This window comes from Bidens hawaiensis, unplaced genomic scaffold, assembly GCF_021521415.1.
Source record: "Bidens hawaiensis isolate Kalapana, Puna unplaced genomic scaffold, B.hawaiensis_p1.1 tig00084705_1, whole genome shotgun sequence".
NCBI classification, from domain to species: domain Eukaryota; kingdom Viridiplantae; phylum Streptophyta; class Magnoliopsida; order Asterales; family Asteraceae; genus Bidens; species Bidens hawaiensis.
Genome location: NW_027504113.1, coordinates 1 through 23,843, shown reverse-complemented (window position 1 = coordinate 23,843; position 23,843 = coordinate 1). Strand labels below are relative to the sequence as shown.

Below are 23,843 nucleotides of genomic sequence, written 5' to 3'. Positions count from 1 at the left end.
AAAATGAACAGCGCCGTTACTTACCCCTCAGAAAGGGACAGAGGGGTCCTCTTTGGGGTAACCCTCCGGCGTGAGAATCAGTATCTTTTGGAGAAGATAATAATGTTTGTAGGTAAGTCAATCTCCAGAGTATTGCTGAATCGCTGAATACCCTTGATGATGTGACTGTGTGTTTTTCTGTAACTGACTGTGAGTGAATATAATTCAATATGATTGAATGTGATATCACTGCTTGTAACTGTCAATGATTGAGTGTGAATGAATCTGTCATCAAAGTGGAGTTGATGCTGTACTTATAGTGCTAGGGTTTCCACTGGTTGGGCTCAGCCTCGTTGGCCTCCTCCAACCGCACTGCGCCATGTGTCCTCTGGGACACCTGGCGCTTTCTCGTTGGTTGTAATCATGTGGTAGCACATGTGTCATGCTGAGTTGTCGACCTTTCATTTGGCAGCTGTCAACATCAGCATATTCTTACTCCTTAAAAAGATGCCTTCTAGAAGATTGTCTGACGTGCACAATCAAGGTTGCCCTAACCCTGATTTGGATAAGGACGAGGTTGATTATGTGCACGTGTGATATGCGCCCATCCTGAGGATGCGCGAAGTCTTCTTTTCATTCTCACGCGCAGATATTTCATGCGCAGGTGTGATATGCACGAGCGTGTGATATGCGCCGCGCGCTGGTGCGCCACGCGCATATGTGACGCGCGAGCATATGTGATGTGCAAGAGCATGCGATATGCGCCGCGCGCATATGTGATGCGCGAGCATATGATGCCTGAGCATGTTTTGTATGCGCCATGCGCCTGGGTTTTGGCTTTGTGCCTTCATAATGTCTTTATCTTGTGGGTTGACCCGCCTTGCTTGGTGTTGAGGCGGGTACATACCTCTTCATTAGATATTTAAACACGAGTTTTAAACAAATTTACATGTGCACACTAAACCTAATTAAGCGTCCAGTTGTTCTTTGTTTTTCATAATTAAAGCCTATAAGGAGCAAATCTTGGGTTGCAAAACTTGATAAGAGAGAGTCCATGAGAGGGGTTGGGACAAAGAAAGGCATAAACATCAACTTTCTTGTAGCCAATGAATATTTCACACAATAATCAAAAGGATAGAAGAAAAAACGAGGTTAAATAATGCTTAATTGATTCAAATATATCCAAACTCTTTTGGATAACATTTACTAATTTGTGACAATAAGCCATAAATGAGGCTATTTTTCTATGCGTGCTATATTATGTTACAGAAATTTTACGTCTATTCAATTTCTCATTTAATGAAAACGAGGAGTGTTGTGTATTCTAGGATGCATCATTTGGACTGGTTTTATAGTCAGAAAAGTCATAACTAAATAAAGATCATTAGTGCATAACTACGAACCTAAACCTTTAGTATCACGTTATTTTTGTGTAGTTGGAATTTTAGATGTAAGTTTACATTGTTTATATATGTTAAGAGTTTTGATCATATACTTCTAAGTAAGTAGACGTTGACAACAATTTACGTTGAAAATGTTTTTAATGGCCAAACATCTTCACCTTATGTTAAGTTGATGAATGTCTAGAAATATTTCTATCTTTGTATTCAAGCGACTGATGTTGACTAATACAACCTTGAAATTATAACACGCCTTAAATGTATTGCATGTTTGACTGAAAAAATGGGCGTTGATATATGTAGGAAGACTCGAAATAAGACGTCACTAGATGTTTGTTCCGGTTTAGTTTGACGATGTATTAAGTATTAACTCGCACTATAGTGATTATTTCCGGTTTTATTTCCCAACGTTTTTCTATAAGAGAAATCGTATTGTTATACATGGTAAATCTTGTGGTTTAGCAAAGGACAGTGGCAGATTTAGAAGAAGCCGAGAAAAAAACATTAAAATATGTAAACACAAACTTCAATAAATATATAAACAAAAATACATACTACAACAGTCATGTACATGAATGATTTATCTTTTCGAGACGATAGTTTCATTTATAACATTTTCAAGTGCTTCATTTTTATGCTACAACAAGTCTATTCGTTTATTCCAACTATTAAGCTTTATTTTGAAAATACAAGCAAAGTCTATTTGGAAGATGATATTTTTCGTTTCACAAACCTTTACAAAACACTTACTATACAAAGAATCGGGCATTTGGGGGGGCCTTTGAGAGAGCTGAATCGGGGCACGATAAATTTGATCTACTTTTAAACTAGGATATGTTGTTAAAAGAAAATAGATAGGCATTCACAAGTTGAGTGGAAGTTAGTTTGCCCATGAGCAAGCATTTAATAGTCAAACCCTAAATTGACTATCATATAAGTACTTCTATCTAGTTCTAAACATTGTGCTATAACTGAAATCAATAAATATTTTTGGTCGTGGACATAACATGATTACCTAAATCGAGCAAACCACATTATGTTCATGTGTCTATTGATTAGTCTTCTTGCAATTATTCGAGAGTAAATTGAGTAATATTTTCCAAGAATATATGTTTATACAATGCATTAGACACACAAGGTTTGATTGGAGTAATATTTTCCAACAACATTTGTTTATACAATGCATTAGACACACATTATTTTGATAGACGGAAAGATTAGTTAGGATTTTTTTTAGAAAGGCAAATTTTAGAGCATTAATTAGCTATAAGTGTAGGGTCAAGTTATTCTACAAAATAAGACAAAAATGAGAAGGATGAGAAGGATTTATAGCCACACAAAAAAAAAACCTTTAAAAAATTAAAAATAAATTAATAAAAAATCATAACTCAAAATTTAATAAAAAAACAAAAAAAGTAAAAACACAAAAATGTTTCCACCGTCTTTCTCGTTCTAGAAAAAAAACTCGAAAAAGACCCAATGTCGAGTGAAAAAGACCATTGTGTCTTTTTGTTTATCATTGTGTTTTGTGTTTATTTTCGTCATTGATTGTGTCTTTTTTCCTTAACATTGTGTCTTTTTTTCTTGATATTGTGTTATATTAGTTAACACTGTGTTATATTTTGTTCGGCATTGTGTTATATTTTGCGATTTATTGTGTCTTTTTTTAGTTATAACCGTGTCCTTTGTTCATTTCGTCATTGTTCTTTTGTCTCTGCATTGTGTATTTTTGGGTTTTTTTTAGAACGAGAATGATGAGGGAAACATTTTTGTTTTTTTTATTTTTTTATTTTTTATTTATATTTTCAGTTATGATTTTTTTATTAATTTTTTGTAATTTTTTAAGGGTTTTTTGTGTAACCACAAATCCTTCTTACCCTTCTCATTTTTGTCTCCCTTTGTATTTTAACTTTTTCCATAATTCTATAACCACATATATGATTTAGATGTTCAAATAAGTAAATAATTAAGTAGAAGTTGTTTGATAGTGTCTTAATGATTTTATTAAAAGGATGCATGTTAGAGAAAGAGTATATTTGGTTTATTTAAAACACACATATTAATGGTTCATAAAGCATCTTAGTGGTAAGCTTTCAGAGACTGCCTCTTAATTCGCAAGCCTTTTAATAGCTTAGTATGAAATTGCCAAACAACCCCCCGAGTTAAATTAGTTAAGAAACTTATTTGTTTTATAAAGATATACTTTTTCCACTTTTTAAATTAATTTAACTTTATTTTAGCGAACAAGGTTTTCTTGTTCGTAAGCATTCATTAAGAAAATGAGGGTGTTCAAACAAACAAATAATAATAATAATAATCTAAAAAAAGTATATAAGTTATTTGAACAATCAAAAATAAAACTGACGAGCATCCGGTGAACACTTGCTCGATCGATAACAAGGCCTCAAGATTAAGGATATGATTATCAAATAAACTTTAAACTTTGAATAACTCTCTAATATTTAAAAAAAAAGTATAAAAGATTATAGCAATTGTAAAATGATAAAAGTAAATAACTTAATCAAACAAAAAAAACAGATAAGTTATAAAATGTGTTAAAAGTATTTTATATAAAAAAAGGTTGCTTAATTAATTAATAATTTTTTAAGAGATCAATAAATTAAATAAATTAAAAGTGAGAAAATATACAACTTTTTCACACATACGAAAATAAATAAATTAAATGAAAATATACAAAAGTATTCATTAAAAAACAAAGCAAATGAGTTGGTTAGTTAATTAATATTTTTTTTTCAAATCTGTAAAATAAAAAATAATAAAAAAACGCATAATAGCACCCAAAAAAAAGTTACTACTTAGTCTCATGGGCCAAAAGCGTAACAAAACGTGGGGGCCTCGTTCATCTAAAATATCCATTTTGGGCCATGAGATGTAAACTACAAGTACGAAAATAACATTTTACTCTTATTGAAATTAACTTTAAGAAATTAACAAAGTTGAAAAAAACACATAGCATAGATAAGTATGCACAAATAAACTTCATTAGAAATTTGTGTTAAGAATAGGGGTTTTCTAGAGACACCCTCACTTTTGCTAAAACACCCATCAATACGCCATGTATAGATTTATACGGGGCGTATTGGTTGGTTTTTCTAGAAAAACCACCAAATTTGTCTTATTATGTTTTTTTGTCTTATTATCAGAAGGGGCGTATAGACCTATACGCCGCCTCTGATATATATTTTTTAATTTATTATTATTATTATTATTATTATTATTATTATTATTATTATTTATTGTTGTTATTAACATAACAGGGTTCTAAACATCCGTTTGGATCGATTCTGGCGGCATTAAGTTCGTTTTTACTTATATTATCATAATTTAAAGTTTCAGGTTCTAAAATGTCGTCGAAAATGACATTTCAGGTTCTAAGATATTATCATATCTTAAAGTTTCAGATATGATAATATAAGTAAAAACGAAATTAATGCCGCCGGAAACGATCCAAACGGATGTTTAGAACTCCGGTTATGTTAAATTAAACGTTTAAGCGAGCTGGTACTGACCAGAATCTGAACAACGAGTCGGAAGTCGGGAATCGATTTAATATTATACATAATATTAAAGTTGAAACAAAAATAAAACAAAAAATAAGAGTAAAAATGAAATTAATATTATATATAAAAAACATTTACTTAAAACTTTACTAAATTAATTTTGTGAGAAAGATCACTTCTACATGGAACTGACAAGCGAGCTGGTACGATCCTGAATCGGTTTAATGAATACAAATACGAAAAATCCGAGATATTACAGCACCCTCATCGGAATTATAACAGTAATAATAATAATAATAATAATAATAATAATAATAATAATAATAATAAAAATAATAATAGTAACAATAATAATAACAAATAATAAATTAAAAAAAATATATCAGAGGCGGCGTATAGGGCTATACGCCCCCTTCTGATAATAAGACAAAAAACATAATAAAACAAATTTGGTGGTTTTTTCTAGAAAAACCTTATACGGGGCGTATTGGTGGGTGTTCTAGCAAAAAGTTGGTGTCCCTAGCAGGACCCTAAGAATATCACATTCAGTCACAAATTTTGATTGTCTTTTTTCCTCTTAAAATAAATTATTTAAAAAGAATTGTAATAAATTAAAAAAAATTTTGATGTGTTTGGTAGGCAAACTTTTTAAAAGAGTCCGTATGAATTTTATTTCCAAATCCTTTCCTAGGATTAGGAATTCTTTTGAGTTTTGCCAAGTCTTTCTTTTTTAAATTATAAAATAAACTAGATTTTATCCCTCGTATTACGGGGGTTATTTTACTTTATTCGTTTTTAATATTTACATATGTATATTTGGATTTTAATTTTATTCATTGTAAGAAAGTTCTGATGGCTTGAGAAAATGGTTGTTTTACATTTTTCGTTTTTTTAATATTTATTTTTTGGATTTAAATTTTCTTTATTATAAGAAAGTTAATAATATACTTAGGGTTTGATGATAAAAGAGTTTCGTAAATAAATGATATGTTATAACCCGTTTAAAACCTATTTGGATTTGGTGACCCATGACCCGCTCATGTTTTTTTTACTATAAAATTGTTTATTAATTATAAATAATATCCTTTTCTTTTTAAATTGAATATTAAATTTTAGTATATCCCTATTTTATAGGATTTTCATATCAAATAATTGGTAAGATTAATTTTTAATTTAATGAAATGTTATAATCCGGTAAAGAGCTATCTGGTTTTGGTAAGACCCATACCCATGAATTTGGGTTAAATCAATGAGAGAACTCCATTTAAAAAATCAAACAATCTGGTGGCTTTCATAAAATGAGGGAGCGACCACACCGCAACACGTAGGATTTTAGGGTCTTTGTTTATATATAGATATATATAAACAAAGACCCTAAAATCCTATGTGTCGCGATGTGGTCGCTCCCCCTTTTATGGAAGCCACCAGATTGATTAATTTTTAAATTGAAGCCTCTCATTGATTTAACCCAAACTTATGGGTATGGGTCTTACCAAAACCAGATAGCTCTTAAACGGGTTGTAGCATCTCATTAAATTAAAAAAAAATAATCTTACCAATTATTTGATGTGAAAATCCCATAAAATAGGGATATACTAAAATTTAATATCCAATTTAAAAAGAAAAAGATATTATTTATAATTAATAAACGATTTTATATTTAAAAACACAAGCGGGTCATGGGTCACCAAATTCAGATAGTTTTTAAACGGGTTATAACATATTATTTATTTATGAAACTCTTTCATCATCAAACCCTAAGTATATTATTAACTTTTTACAATAAAGAAAATTAAAATCCCAAAAATAAATATTAAAAAAGGAAAAATGTAAAACAACCATTCTCTCAAGCCATCAGATTGCTTTATTTGTAACTGAAGGCTTCTCACGCATTTGACCTGAATTCACAGGTAAAGGTCTCACCAAACCCAGATAGCTCTTAAACGGGTTATAGCATCTCATTATATTAAAAATTAATCTGATAAAATAGATATGAAAATCCTATAAAACAGGGATATACTAAAAATTAATATCCTATTTTATTTAAAAAAAAGATATTATTTATAATTAAGAAATAATTTTATAATAAAGAAAATAAACGGGTAATGAGTATCACCAAACCCAGATAGCTTTTAAACCGGATTATAACATATCATCTATTTGTGAAACAATTTTATTATCAAACCTCAAGTATATTAATTATTAACTTTCTTACAATAAATAAAATTAAAATCAAAATATACATATATAAATATTGAAAACGAAAATGTAAAACAACCCCCGTAATACGGGGGATAAAATCTAGTTATATATATTATAGATCCTAAAAATGGTAGATTTTGTATAGCTAGGATATCAAAAGAACTGTGTGAGGAATTCACCTTTATATTGAAGCAATTCGTTCGAATGACATCAAATAATTGAATAAGATACAAAATAATTTTTAATTTTCAAAAACCAAGCAATATTTCTTTCTAGTGAAATTTGAGTTGTTAACTCAATGTATTGAAATTAGCCCAAATAAATGATTTCTGAACCAACAAACTGATCAGGACGAAACGCCGTGAGGTTTTATAAACAATTACAACAATTTACTGTATCCTATGCAGTTATATCGCTATCATGATATTCATCTAGTAGCAAACTCAGTAGCTATTGAAATTCTAAGATCCTAACGAATTATAAGATGCTACCGCATCCTGGTTGCTACTAAATTTATCTGCTACCACTGAACTAAGTTGCTATTGCTAATCAAATATGCTACCGACCTTTAGTCTTGGTCGACCTTCAGTAGTTACCGGCCTTTAGTAACCAAGTTGCTACTGATCACTAGCAATTTTTTGCTTAAGTCTAGTAACTTTAAAAGATTATTCCTCATGCAATGGTTTTCCATCCATACACGAAGCCAGCCATAGGCATTACCCCGTGGGCTCCACAAGGAAGGAACCCATCTCTTACCATGCCAGGGTAGTGCCCATTAAACGAGTGTGTACTCTATAGTCTACACCTCCTAACCTGTATCAAAGTTTTTTTTTTAATAACTTTTTATTTGGTCTACAACTCTGCTGATCTAAAAATAGTCCGATAACACCAAATCAGTTACATGTAATTCAGTTGTAATTCCAATTTTAATCTTGTTAGAGTTTTGTGTACAAAAAGGGACCTTACAAGTAGAATATAAAATTATGTCAATGCTTATACTTAAGAAAATGTGATTAATTAGAATAGTTGGTGTGCACAAGAGTTTATGTCCCATTTACCTACTTACATGACCCATGTCATAAATTATTTTGGACATATGGATTTCACATCTTGTTATGGAAAGGGAGAAACATCCATAATTTATTAAAGAAATAACAGAAGGGCAGCCCAAAATTGTTAGTTTTAATGACACACTTCACCACTATATATCTCCCTACACACTGCACTCACAAAACCACTTCAAATCTAAGTTTTAACTTTGCAACCTAGAATCATGAAACTTGGTATCAACCCGGTTCAACCATTCACACCGATGGTTAACCGACCGCTAGAGCCATTGTGTCAATCGCATTGCACCATTCCCATCAACACTCTAGTGGTTATACTCGAGCTCCCGCTAAATGGGAAAGATTGGTTAATGATTCTAGAGAAGGTTGTCATACAAGGCTATTGAATCCGCTCCGTAATAGATGGAAGGAGTACCATGGGTCCCAAGACTGGGAAGGCCTGTTGGACCCACTTGATGACGGTTTACGCAGTGAGATCATGCGGTACGGGAGTTTTGTTGAGGCGGCATACCAATGCTTCAATTCCGATCTATCATCACCAAGTTACGCCACATGTCGGTACGCACGCAACTCGATGTTGGAAGGGGCTGGTGTTTATGGAAGCGGGTACTGTGTGACCAAAAATTTACATGCCACGTCATCAATTCCAATGCCACGTTGGACTGGTCAAATGGGAGTGCGATCCAGTTGGATTGGCTATGTGGCAGTCTGTGAAGATGAAAAGGAGATATCGAGGCTCGGTAGACGAGACATAGTCATTTCATTGCGTGGGACCACAACTTGTACAGAGTGGCTCGAGAATCTAAGAGCTACTTTGACAAGTTGCCCGTTTGGCAATGCCAATGATGACGGCTCAATGGTGGAAACCGGCTTTTTAAGCCTGTACACTTGTAGCACATCAGTATGTCCAAGCTTACAACAATCACTACGAGACGAGATTTCAAGACTAGTTCAGAAATATAACAATGAGCCAATAAGTTTAACCATCACCGGCCACTCGTTAGGAGCTTCACTAGCAATTTTAGCTGCCTACGACCTCAAAACCACCATCAAACACGATTTACATCTCTCTGTTATCTCGTTCGGTGGCCCTCGGGTTGGAAACAAGAGTTTCAGACAGAATCTAGAACGACAAGGAACGAAGATTCTACGAATAGTGAATTCGGATGACCTAGTTACAAAAGTACCAGGTTTTTTTGTGGAAGATAATAATGACGTGGCACAAGAAAAGAAAGGTCGATGGATGCAGAAACACGTTAGAGACAACCAATGGGCGTATGCTAACATAGGCCACGAGTTACAACTCAGCAGTCGAGCCTCGTTAAAGTTAAACAGTATGAATTTGGCCACGTGTCATGATCTAAAAACATACCTGCATCTGGTAAATGGTTTTGTGAGCTCAACTTGCCCAACTAGTGCAGGAATGATGCTTGAAAAAGCCACTACTGTTCCCTTCACACAATAATTTTTTAAATTACTTCTTTTTTTTTAAGAGAAAAGGTAGTTAGATATATACAACATTACCCCTGAATATATTATATTATTTAGTCTCATGTTTAGGTTTCATTTTTTTTTGTGACATCAATTAAATGGTGTCCAACACACATTTTGAACAATTTACATTCATCTTGTTTGACATGTTTTAAGCCTCACTTGCATAAAGCACATGCAGGTGCGAGACGAGAGCATCACGCTACTCGGTATCAACTAAATAAAACTGTCCAAATTAACGTTGTTATATGTATGATTTTAAAAATGTATCAAATAATCCATGTTTCTTTTGCAATGAAATTACTAATTTGACAAATAAGTTTTGATGAGTTTTTTTTTTCAAAACAAACGCTGCAGGTCTTTGAAGCACAAATGACACCAAATCAAACAAATTTTGATTTTTTGACATTTTTATATTTTTGTTATTGCTAAAACTGTAGTTAAATAGAAACATACAATGCAAACTACCAATAAATCAATTAAATCGTAAACAAAAAATGATCCTAAGAAATAAGAATACCCTTATTTAAGTTTAAAATTATTTAACTGCATCTTTACTAAAAAGTTAACTTATACAGTGAAGCGACAAAACTCTAGTTTGACTCTGACTCAAACTCAAACTATAGTATATGAACTAAGCTTGAACGCAGGTGGCTTACATAAAACTGAAGCAGGGAAAGATGGTATTTGAAGTTTAACCGGAAAAAATATATAAAAAAAATAATGTTTACAGAATTAAGATTTTATTAACTCATAATGATATGAACATGAGAAGGACAAAACAAATATGAAAAAGAACAGCTAATGTCTACCTTAAACAATAGTGCTCTTGTTTATTTTTGAAGACTTGAGGATGGAAATCTCCCCTTTATATTATCACTGATTTTTACCAGTCATACCTGCAACCACCTGCATTGTTTTAGTCGATTATCAGTTAAAATAAAAACTCAAATTATGCAATTCATTTGTCAGTTTCATGTTCCATGCAATGATAAACAAACACAAGTTTACATGTGTCTATGTGTGCTTGTATCACTACATATGTATTCATGTGTATTATATGTACATATATACGTGTACAACCAATATGCAATTCTCAAATTGGTTCTGTATTGAACGTCTATATGTGTGTGTGTACAACCAATATGTAATACTCACGTCGTTTAACACAGGTTTGCGAGCTTGCTTGGATGGTTCAAATGAGTCCAGCATAGGTTTCACCACAGCAGGAAGAAAGAGGCCTAAAAGTAACAATAACAAGTAGGTGAATTAAAATACATTTAAAAAAACAGTATTTATTTGCAAAAAAAAAAAAAAAAAAAAAGAAAAACTTGATTGTTATCAAGAAAATAGAATCAAAGTAGATCAAACTCCCAAGATAAGTCACACTTTCTAAGATCGATAAATCAGTTTGATAATTCAAGTTGAAAGCCCTGCTACAAGACTGATCACGGGTAAGGCCCGGTTCTAAAACAGGTTAAGACCGGTGTGCAGGCCCTAAAGCCCGGTCCCTAAGTCATCTCCACGTAATATAAAACTTCATATCTTTTTAAGTTAAAATGCCTTTTACACATTATGTCTCTCGTCATTTATTCATCTATATATATATTTTTAGTAAATTTATTTTTCCCATGCAACGTAATTTGTATTTTTCTGATCAAAATGTATCGAAAGTACTTTTTCCGCTGTTTCATCTAATTCAATCCACATGATCAACCCGACACGACCCAGGTTCGTGGTTACAACAAGTGGCTGGCAGCATTGGCCATCCTTAACGGGCTTGTCTAATGCGGGCCAGCAACATATCTTGGTTCGGGCACCACGATCCTGACACTTTGGGTCTAGATTAGACATAAATGTGAAATTAAATTGATACGTGTCGTTTTAGTTTATTTCGGGTTTAAATACTTTGCATTCTATAGGGGTGTAATATGGATTGTTTTTATTTATGGGGGTCAAGTTTGTAAGTCTTGTTTATATAATGAATGAATCGACTACCAGAGGGTATTCAGAATTTGAGTCAAATCTTCTTCATCTCTTTACGGTTCTAACCCTATCATAAATTTTGGGTGAGAGGATACTATCATACTAATAGTATTCTTGCCCAAAGCGTACAATATTCTATTGGTTATTACTTTTTTTTATTTCCAAAAATATTAAGGCCAAATTTCAAAATGTCATGCATCAAATTTCTTTGGCCTGAAAATTACTAGCCCGATTAGTGAAACCGAATTGAGCTGGAAAACCGGAACCCAAAACTTATAAAGTGGCATACAATATATTTAAATACTTCATACATAAAAGATGAATTCAGTTAATCGTTTATGTAATATTCAATTATTTATCGAAGCAAACCAAACGAATGGCTTCTATTATTCATTTGTTCAACCAGTTCTAACGTCTTGTCCAACATTACTCCATAAAAAAAAGGACCTTTTTTGGTGACAAACATTCAGTCTAATATGGCATCCCATAAGAAGAGTGCAACTAGTTATCACTTTGAGTTTTTACAGGCAAATATTTGTTTGTTTTGCTCGAAATGAGCTTGTGGCATGCTTTTGATTACTCAGTAGGAGACTTTAAACAAGGTAAACCAACTAAATTGTTTCCAGCAAAGTTCCTTCATCCACAACAAAAAGTAGTCAAAATCGCTTGAACACGTTGATAAAAATTGATGATGACATTTTTTATAAACCCAGCATTTTCTCTGTTAAAGCCGGATGTGGGATTTATTTTAAACTCACATCATCTAATTTTTAGAATGACATCATTGTTCGTAGAGGCATTCTTTAAACAAAGTCGAATCAACTTATCAAGTACAAACGTTAAATTACAGGTGAGGCAAACGCTTTTGCTAGATGTCATGTTACTTCTAAGAAGGTAACACACTTAACACTAAACTTGAATGTGATTAAAGTGTTTTAAACAATCTTGTGAAATAATTGTTCATAATGTTGATCTAAGTGACTAGAAAAAAGTCAAGAAGAAAATGTGATTTAGACCTAAAAAATGTTGACATAATCCATGTTTAATATTAAAGAGCTGAACTCAAGACAATATAGAAAAAAAGATGGAGCAAAAATGTTTTTAACAATACCATGTAATAGACTTCTAAACAACATAAAACAAATAGGTAGCAGATCAAAGATCAAGTACCCAAAGGCTTGCAAACGATACGCTGTTTAAACTAAAACACACAAATAAAAGCCGTCTAATCAAATAAGCCGAATCCCATATCATCGTCACTCTCTTCTTTGGGCTCTTCCTGTATAAACAGAAAACAAAAAACCCGTTAGGCAACCCAAATTAATCAAAACCAAAAATATATATAAACAAAATATAAACGTCACCTTCTTCTCTTCCGGAGGAGGAGCGAAGGCAGCTGCACCTCCACCAGCAGCAGGAGCAGCCGCAACTGGTGCACCGCCACCACCCCCTCCAGCTCCAACGTTTGCGATAAGGTCACCGATGTTTTTCTTCTCCGCAAGTTTGGCAAACAAACTTGGCCAGTAGGATTCACACTCAACATTGGCTGCTTTCAAAATGGTAGCGATCTTGTCAGCCTGAAAAATACACAAAAGCAAACAAAAAATTAGTTCGTAATTAGTTTCAACACAAAATTAACGCCTTCAATATGACAAATAAACAAGTACCATATTTGCCACTGGTTCCAAAACAAGAAAAAATGTCGTTTATGATGACTAATGAAGATTGATTATAGCCAAATACAACACTCATTTCCTAATCTATTCCATCCTTTCGAATGAAAACAACATTATAAACATCAAATTATAGCCAATGCTTTCCTGACCATAATTTGTTTATCCATCATGGTCACAAAAACAGCCGCTTCACTTTTTGGCATTTGAAATACTGTTTTCACTTGAAAATTTAAGAAAAGATTAACTATTAGAAAATAATGTTCTCAAGGGCTCTCTACAATCTTCATTTGTTACCCTAAACACATAATATTATGTTGAAACAAGTTGCAAACAACAACTATATAAATATCCAAATCATGCTTCCTAATTTAAATATTTCATCAACAACATGAAAACATAAGAAATGAATTACTAACAGTGACAGTAATGCCATCATCAGTGAGAATCAAAGTAGCATAAGTGGAAGCAAGCTCTCCGATCGACATGCTTCTCTGTCAAGCAATAACAAATCCTTAAATAAAAAACAGTAACAAAAAACATAAATCATATGTTTTAAACAAACTAATTATAAAACACATGTGAAGAGCAAATGTACCTGAACGAAAGAAGATCAAGATTTTTGTGACTGAGAGAAACAACTCTGCCGCCTTGTAGTGTGTAGTGTTTATTGATGAAAAAACCCTAGGGTAATATTGATGACTGGACTGGACTGGGCTTTAAGCATTTTACTTTTTGAAGGGATTTCAAAATGGGCCAAAGTTTATGATTCAACCAAGCCAGTTGGGTAAGTGGGCTTGTCCAAGCTCTTGGAATATAGATTTGGGTTTTTTAGCACTTGCTAATAGAGGTGTACAAAACCGGTTTTAAACCCAAACCAAACCGGTGTATAAACCGAACCCGTTTGGTCAACAGTGTTAGATATCAGGCCAAGATAGAAACAAAAAGCAAACACAAAGAAACAAAGTTTGTTGTATGATCTGTGTGAATAAGAAAGAAGTAAACTAAATACGTTGAAGTGGAAGGGAAAGACTCTAAACTCAATACTTTTATTGATAAATCCAAGGCTATTTATAGCCTTTACAAAAGACACGTGAAAAGTAACAAACAAAGAAAAAAAACTGAACTCTCCTAAGGAACCGGTACAACTACTGGCCCATTCTTCTAACGTTACATTTCTACCAACGTTTACATCCTTGAAATCCGGTCAACTAGAATACCAATTCTAACTAGCTAATAAACAATAAAATAAGACATAATATTAAATAAATGCATAGTCTTCAAGATTCCTTCGCAAACTCAACTTGAACCCTTGAAGCTTTTGCTTATTCCATGCACACTAAATAAAACCCTAACTGATGACTCGATAAATAAACGACTAACCAACAATTACCCGTAATCATTTGCTCGCACCACTTGTTTAGAACAACGCCGATTCATCATCCTTGTGCTTGTTCAAGTTTAGCTCCTCCTTTTTCTCCCACTTCGGACACTCCGATATGTAATGCCCGAACTCATTACACTTGTAGCACTTCACGTGGCTCTTTTCCCTTTGTACTCGACCATCTCTTTGACCTCTACTGGAACCCTGACCTCCACCTTAGCCACGCCCATAGTTGTCACGGTTCGAGTTTCCATAACCACAATGCTCGCACATATGCTCTTTTTCTTTTGCTTTTTCATCTGTACCTGCAAGCAAAAGTTGATTTTGATCGGTTTGGGTCTCCTCATCCTTGATTCTTTCTTCATAAGCCTTGAGTCAACCTACAACATCATCACAACCGATGGCCTTCAAGTCTACAACATGTTCTATAGAGGCCACCATATGAATAAAACGTTTAGGTAATCGTTAAGAAATTTCTTAACCAATTTTGTTTCTTCTATAACTAAGCCAAGTGAGGCGACTCGAGAAGCATACTCGGACAACTTGTTAGCAAAGTCGTCGATAACACCTTGGTCCTTCATCCTGAGATTTTCAAACTCTGCCATTAGAGTTTGAAGTCTTGCCTCCCGGATCCGATCCGCACCCAAATGACGGGTTTTGAGAACATCCCACATCTCCTTTGCGGTTTTGTGATTCCTATCTGCAATGTTTGTTCCTCGGGCATGGATTGGAACAATAGAGCCATTGCAAGATTGTTCTTGTGACATTTGTCAATTCCGGTTATTTTATACTTGTATTCTTAATGTAAACCTGACTCGTTTTGTATCCCGAACCTTTCGATATTATCAAAATGATGAATTTTATGATACATATTTGTTTTATAGTTGTCGGATCTAAAAAAAAACACCCTTTTCGATTCTTAAAATGCCCCAAAAACGCTCAAAACGAACTCAAGGGACAAAAACTACCAAAATGGAGACTTGAAGGACCCATTTGTAGTTTGTGTTTTCTTGGGTCTATAACCAACCCATTTTCATGCAACACCCTTTATGAAAAACCCATTCAACTTACCCTATATATACACACCCATATTCTTCATTTGTGAATGCTCATTTCCTTATTTCTCTCTCAAATTCTTGAATTCTAAGGTTGTTCTTCATAGTTTGACTCTCAAGGTCAAACTAATCTAAACTTTCATTTTAACTAACTTCTCGATACTTAAAGCTTGATGTTACAACATATACAACATATATATAATATACACTCCTTGTTTACCTTCGGTCTTTCATTTCTCCGGTCTCGGCCGGTTGAAATGTCGGGCTAGTAAGGCAAGGTTACATGGAGGACTTTGTAGTCCTTGTTTATATATTTAACAAATCTAACCATATAACTTGTTATACTTGCTTAACTTCGGCATATTTTAGTTTATTGTTCATATTTGTCAAGTTCCATGGTATTGGGTATGTGGTGACTAGCCTCGGTTTCATCCCGAGTTGAGAACCGAACCAAAAACCGAACTTTCGTTTAAAAGCTTTATTGTTAACTTTTTGAATGTAAAACTTGAGTATTATTATTTATAAGTTATTTTACAAGTTCCATGGTAATTGGGTATGTGGTAACCATCCTCGGTCTTATCCCGAGTCAAGGACCGAACCAAAAACCGAACTAAACCAAGTTCACTCGCTTAAGACACACAAGTGTGTTTTTAGCCACCAAAACTCATATTTTCTTCAAGATTATATTTTAAAACAATTTTAGTTAATTTCTAAACATACTTGGCACGTCGGTAACCAACTTGATCTTATAACAAGTTTGGACCGATAAAGTCGTATACTCGCTTAACGAACGTTAAGGTTCTTCACAATAGAACTACATACTTGGTTAAGTCTATTTTGATTTTATTGAGTTATCTCATAACATTTATTATTTTGAGAAGTTAACTTTGAGTTATCTCATAAACTTGATTATTATTATTTATAAGTTATTTTACAATTTCCATGGTAATTGGGTATGTGGTAACCATCCTCGGTCTTATCCCGAGTCAAGGACCGAACCAAAAACCGAACTAAACCAAGTTCACTCGCTTAAGACACACAAGTGTGTTTTTAGCCACCAAAACTCATATTTTCTTCAAGATTATATTTTAAAACAATTTTAGTTAATTTCTAAACATACTTGGCACGTCGGTAACCAACTTGATCTTATAACAAGTTTGGACCGATAAAGTCGTATACTCGCTTAACGAACGTTAAGGTTCTTCACAATAGAACTACATACTTGGTTAAGTCTATTTTGATTTTATTGAGTTATCTCATAACATTTATTATTTTGGGAAGTTAACTTTGAGCTTGGTCAATTATCAAGTCTCGAACCAACAAACCCGAACACTCGTTTAAACCTCGTTTTGGTATTCTTATAACCAAGGGTTTTGCAATATTGCATTTTAACCCACATTATTACTTAACATAGGTTGAGCAAAAAAAAAACTAATGAATAGAATACCGAGACCCGGTTTCGAGTAAACTTATTTTTTACAAAACTCGTTTCTTTAATTTCTCAAATATTTACATTTTAAACCTTAAACTTTATTTATTTACTTTATTTGTCATGTATTTTATTTTAAACCCTTCCAAGACTACCGACTAACACAAGACCCATTTAATATAGGTCTTGCTCGTTAAACCGATCTCTCCGATTATTCACGACACTATCTTTCAAGTTACTTGTTAATATGAGTACTTTTTCATCCCCCATTTTCCATCTTTCATTTTGGGGGTGGCATTGCATACTTATTCAAATTCAAATGATTTATACTTGAGTCTTAAACCACAACACTTATTGTATATGTTTACTTAAATAAATGCTTGATTTGGTGTTATATGTTTTGCATGATTATGTGCAAATTCTTGAATGCTAAGGCGGGTAGCCTCATCAAAGTATGATCATACGTTAATTTCGAGTATATATGGTACCCCCATATAGAAAGGTGTCGTCAATGTATTCTTAGTTGTCGTCAATGTATTCTTATTGACGGTTTTATTATCTAAATTGTTGCTATTATTTATTGTTTTCATATACTAGTTGTGGATTTCATACTATATACTCATTGTCCAAAACTATGAAAATTGCTCACCAACTTTTGTGTTGACAAACTCTATTTTATGCAATGTTATAGGTTTGATGTTAGCTTGATTGGATTACTTGAAGAAACTTATCATCTTGGCTTTAGGCTATTAGAAAATTAAAGAACAAGTTATTTGTTTATCTATCTATTTGGCATTTCGTATCAACAATTGTTGTGTTATTTATGATGATATGGATTTAAATGAGTTGTTTAAATATTGTCACTTTATAGTGTCGTTGTGCAATGAACAATCATGTCGCGCCTCGACATTTCCGCCTTCATTGCTCGGGGTGTGACAGTTTTTCTTGGCATCCAGATTTATTCCCGGTTCAGTCATATCCCACACCCCATGAACATTGAAAATGACCCGCATCCTCATGGCTTATACCGTGTAATTCGTGGATGACAACATCGGACATTGAAGAGACACGGTGTTGTTATCCTTGACAACGGCCACTGCTTGATCCTTTGGTGTAGTCATTCTTGCAATTCACTTCACTACCAAGGTTTAATAATCAATTAAAACACTGCTTGAAAGTAATACCTGTGAACACCTTTGCTTCCTTTCATCTACTGTTTTACACCCTTTGATTAACACCTACTCGTTCCTTAACCTCCTTCTTTGTTCTTCGATCAACAACTCTGGGTTAACAAGCTCACTGATCTGGCCTGAATCACGACTTGTTTCTGCTACCCTCTTTGTCACACCCCGGCTCAAGGCCTAGGCGTGTGACCCAACGTTGGTACCTGTTTTGTAAATATATCAGAGTTTAAGGTTTCAAAGCGGAAGACTTAATAAAATATTATTATATTCATAAGAAGGGATTTTAAAACACCCGTTTGATTTATACAAAAGTGTTTGGAAATTTAAAACCAAGATTTACATTATTTTAATAATCAAATATTCATTGAGCCATCAAATCGTCTAACGGCTATTCCTTGTCTCCAAACACCTATTCTCCATTACCTGTAAAACAGTTATAAAAATACGTCAGCAACACATGCTAGTGAACATGCTGACACAAAACATTTAAGTTACTAGGTTATCCCATCGGGTATCTTATGACCCGGCCCATCGTGGCTTAGGAAACAACCAAGTCAAATTTACTATTATAAACATCCAATTTTACTTGAAACCTCTCAGCGATACCGCAGCATCGAGGTCTTAGCAACTATCAATATACACGAGATAATCCTCTCTCGGACATTACTTAGGTTCGGCCCAACGTGGCGGAGGCATTAACAAGTGTGGTGCGGTGTGCCCACCGTCTACTCACATATGTAAGGATCCAAACAAACGTATACAATAGCCTGAGGGCCAGCATTACTTTTGTTTATAAAGTTTTAGGGATATAATCTCATGCAAATATTCAAGACTTGTTTTATAAAAAGTTGGACGTATTCACCTTCTCTTCTTGTTTGGTGTTTCTCACCGATTCGTCTTGTTACCTCGAACCTATAATACGAGAATAACGTTTTATAAGTACTAGATCAACGATCTAGCTTCAGACCTTTAGTCCGATTGCATAACCTTTACCTTGACATTTTATCTCTTTATAAAATATAAGGACCTCTAGTCCTTACTTTTGTTAACCATTTATAATCTTTGTTTCTTCTTCTTGAAGAAACGTATATTTCAAATTTCTTTTCTTATAAGAAATATTTGTAAAAATCTTTATATATAATAAAGAAATATTATTTTATCTATAATCTCGACTTTATGAAATCTATTTTCACTTTTATAAAATCAAGGTACGGGCTATATCCCTGACTAGGGTCTAAGCCACTTATAATATAATAATCGGGCAGAACCCCTACCTTGAATGGCTTATTTAAACGAAATGCCTATGCTTTACTTGGACTACACTTCTACTTGAAGGTAAGTCATAGAGTATTTAGGTAGGGTTATGGCACGCATTTCGAGGTAAAACTTGGCGGGATTTTTACATATCGGGTTATGGCACGTTTATCGAGGTTATATATGTGATTTGGAGTGTGTTGGATGAATGAGGAACACCCCCATGGCCGATCTATTTATAGAAATTTTCTTGCAACTTCGCGTATCGCGAAGCTGCACTAGCTTCGCTGAGTTGCTGCGTAGGCTTGCCACGTGTCACTACGGTCTGCCGCGTGTCCTGCATCTTCGCGTATCGCGAAGATGCAACTTAGATTCTTAACGTATCGCGAAGATGTAAAACTTTAATTTTGTTCATTTTTAGTCCCTGATCTTTTGGTAACTTGCCATATCTTTGATTTCGTCTCACCATCCAAAAATACAAAGGCGGCTCTAAAGCGGCGATGCGAAGTGCAAAGTGCGCCATCAAAGCGCCACATTGCGCCCTTCACCCGTGCCCATGCGCGTCGGGTGCTTCGCACCCTCCGCTAGGACTAGGGAGAGTGGTTGGCCACATAAGAACATTTCCATGGAATGTTCTCTCCTTATAAAGTGCTTTATATTTCTTTCTTCCTTCGATGTGGGATGAAGTCTCCTCACTTCATTCCCTTAACATAAGTTATTTTCATTCTTTGTCTTATTTTGCCCATTATTTATACCATGAATATTTTTAGTCCTTAAGTTTTATTAATTTGTCAAATTTGAACCAAATTTTTGTGATGTTACACTCTTGATCCCCTAGAACATAAACTCTCGGCTGCTACCTGCGATCACATAAATATCGCACCCCCTTCGACCAAAACGAAGCTCTGATACCAAATGTTGGATATCAGACCAGGATAGAAACAAGAAGCAAACACAAAGAAACAAAGTTTGTTGTATGATCTGTGTGAATAAGAAATAAGCAAACTAAATATGTTGAAGTGGAAGAGAAAGACTCTAAGCTCAATACTTTTATTGCTAAATCCAAGGCTATTTATAGCCTTTACAAAAGACACGTGAAAAGTAACAAACAAAGAAAAAAAACTGAACTTTCCTAAGGAACCGACACAACTACTGACCCATTCTTCTAACGTTACACTTCTACCATCGTTTACATCCTTGAAATCCGGTCAACTAGAATACCAATTCTAACTAGCTAATAAACAATAAAATAAGACATAATATTAAATAAATGCATAGTCTTCAAGATTCCTTCCATGCAAAATTAACTTGAACCCTTGAAGCTTTTGCTTATTCCATGCACACTAAATAAAACATTAACTGATGACCCAATAAATAAACGATTAACCAACAAACAGCTGGTCAAAACCGGTTTTGACTCAAACTGGTTCGGTTTATAAACCAGTTTAGAAGCAAGATAGGCAGGCCCGGTCACGTCGGTTAGGTCCAGTTTATAAACCGGTTTAATCAGTTTTAAACCAGTTTTCCTCAAACCGGTTTGGTAGATCTTGAGGGCAACCGGTCCTGAAATTGGCGGTTTGGGTTGGTTTGGGAACCAGTTTGGGTGAACCGGTTTTTTTATACAGCTCTACTTGCTAAATTGGAGAGTCTCGTTGCTCCACTCTGGCAAGATCATGTTATCTTAGTCGGGTTCACGCTGGCGTCGGAGTTTGGCTTGGGCTTCATATTTGGTATTTAATTAACTAGTTTCATCAGTAACAATCATTTAATTATTATGATTCTTTGGTGTAAGTCTTAGGTGCGTTTGGTTCGCAGAATGTTTTGGAAGGAATTGTAAATGGAATTTGAATTGGAATTTGAAATGAATTCCTTAGAAATCCTTAATGTGTTTGGTTGGTACATTTGTTAATGCAATTGGAATTTCAAAACAAGTAAAAAGACAAAATTACCCTAAATGTATTTTGAGGCAATACGTCAAGCACCTGGTGTGCAATTGAAGAAATAATAAAAACGCAAACTAAACACTGCAGTTGGCAATCTCAAATCATCAAAATTAAACAAATAAATCACAATCTGGATTCAAGAAATTAGCATATGACCAACAATCGATGATTTAGTAAGCAAGAAAAAAGGAAAACAGTTACCGTCTTGATTATCGGGAAATTAACAGATGACCAACAATCCGCTGATCTTACTAACAAAAACGATGGAAGAGATTTCTAACAGGAAGAAGAAGAAGATCAAACATGGCAGGTTGGGTGTGAACTTAGAGAACATCACAGCAAAGGTTCTTGTGAAATAGAAGAGAGTGAACATATGGTAGCTAGGGTTATTTTTGTAAAGTTACGAACAATCCCGAGGTTTTCAAACTTTCCTTTGTAATATTGATGGAATCTGAATTCCGTTAAATGGTGAAATTGATTGGAAACCAATTCCAATTCCAATTCCCTCTCTTACCAACCAAACAGGTCAACTAGCGGAATTCAAATTCCAAATCCTATGAAATCCCTTGAAGTCCTCCAACCAAATAGGCCCTTATTTAAAAACTATGAAAACTGATAGAACCGTTTAAATCAAAGTAGGTTAGTTTGTTTGGCATTTTGGCTTGTAGGATCCAAATGGTCTAGTTGATGATTGCTGTGGTTTAATGGTTTGAAATTTAGAACCGGTTGTGTAAACCGAACCAGCTTTTATAACTATATTATCTATATCTATAATTATTTTTCAATAATATAGTTCAATATGTGTAATATTATAAGAATTATTCATATGTCAAACGGTCTGGTTAATCCATTATTGTATGTATATGTAACCGAAAACAAACTGGAAAAGTTGACTATCAGAAAAAAAAAATTAAACAAAACCCGTGGCTAGTTCTTCGGTACGTTATTTCTTTTTTTGTTATGGCTCAGTTAGTCTGTTTTCTTTTATCATTCATGTTTGGAGTACAGTCTAGATTAGGGTTTCTGTTTTAACGCTTAATGATTGCTTCAAGGTACATGGTACTGATTTAACACATTCTATGGAAAACAATATTTGGATTCATTGTTGATGTAATGTTTAAGGTTGACAACAACTATATTACATTAAATATTTTGGAACTTCTTGGGGACCGGGAGTGGCCCCGGTCACTACCGTTTTTTTCGGTTAATAGTGTAAATTTCGTGATTTTTCCTGAAATATTTTATAGGTATTAAGCGCGGTCACCCCGATGTATTTTTTTCAAAAAGCTACCGGTCACCGCTGCTTTTTTTTTATATATAATACCTCATCGTTTGATTTTTTTTATAAAACCTTGCAGTTTTTATAAACAAAAGTTACAAAATAGTAGCAGCTTTGTTTTTATAAAACTCAAAATTGAAAGGGGCTATTTGATCTGATCCGAACCGAATCACCGACACGAACCGAATCGTCAACCGGAAAACTTTTAGGTTCGTGATTTCGGTCACCCCCCGTGACTAAGCCCAAGCTTCGCCACTGGTCATAAGGAAAAATCATTGGAATCCCCGACTTTGGAAGTGCAATTGATTATGCCTCTGTTTCGATATTATTGTTCTTCGATGGTTAGAGACTATTTACATGATTTCGTATGAAGAGTTATGACCATGGTTACCGAATTCGCTGGAAGACTCGCGAATTGGTACGCGATGAACCCAAACGAAATTCACTACGTTCCAGTTTGCTCCGGTACGGAGCACCAAACAAACGAATTTGGTGTTTCAATTCGCTCCGGTACGCTATGTCAATTTTTGATAGCAGTGCTGCCATTTTCGCCGGAAAAGGAGGAAATTGGAAGCGCCAGCGTATAGGTTTTAAAAAGTTTGGTTAATTTGACATTTATTCCCCTTAAGCTTTCACCGGTTTACATTTAGACCATAAAAGTTTATAAATGTTTACATAAAAGCAATAAAAATAGTAAAATTAGTTTGTGTTATTAACAATTAACTCCCTCTATTTTCGCTAGTTTACATTTGATCCTTAAAACTTATAGTTTATACATAAAAGTTATAAAATTAACATGATATATATACAATTATATATAATTATAAATAGTTATTTTTTTATTTGGGTATATCGAACCGAACTACATGGTACACCATACCGGTTCGTACCGAAATGAGCCTACCCCCCTCTGTACCGAATACGTTACATTTAACGAATTGCATAACCGAACCGCGAACCCGTACCGGAATTAAAATATTAATAAAAATATATTAT

At 34.0% G+C, this 23,843-nt stretch overlaps 1 protein-coding gene and 1 pseudogene across 1 annotated transcript; one reads left to right on the top strand and one right to left on the bottom strand.

The window, feature by feature from the left end:
* Window positions 1–8,155: 8,155 nt before the first annotated feature.
* Window positions 8,156–9,648, top strand: LOC143607660 (phospholipase A(1) DAD1, chloroplastic pseudogene; annotated as a pseudogene).
* A 3,084-nt stretch (window positions 9,649–12,732) lies between these two features.
* LOC143607659 (large ribosomal subunit protein P1w-like) lies at window positions 12,733–13,940 on the bottom strand. The gene is made up of 4 exons (XM_077083026.1): window positions 13,918–13,940; window positions 13,739–13,811; window positions 13,011–13,223; window positions 12,733–12,925 (listed from the first exon to the last, which is right to left on the bottom strand). The coding sequence occupies exons 2-4, from the start codon at window positions 13,805–13,807 to the stop codon at window positions 12,872–12,874; spliced, it is 336 nt and encodes a 111-aa protein (XP_076939141.1). The 5' UTR covers window positions 13,808–13,811; window positions 13,918–13,940; the 3' UTR covers window positions 12,733–12,871.
* Window positions 13,941–23,843: the final 9,903 nt, after the last annotated feature.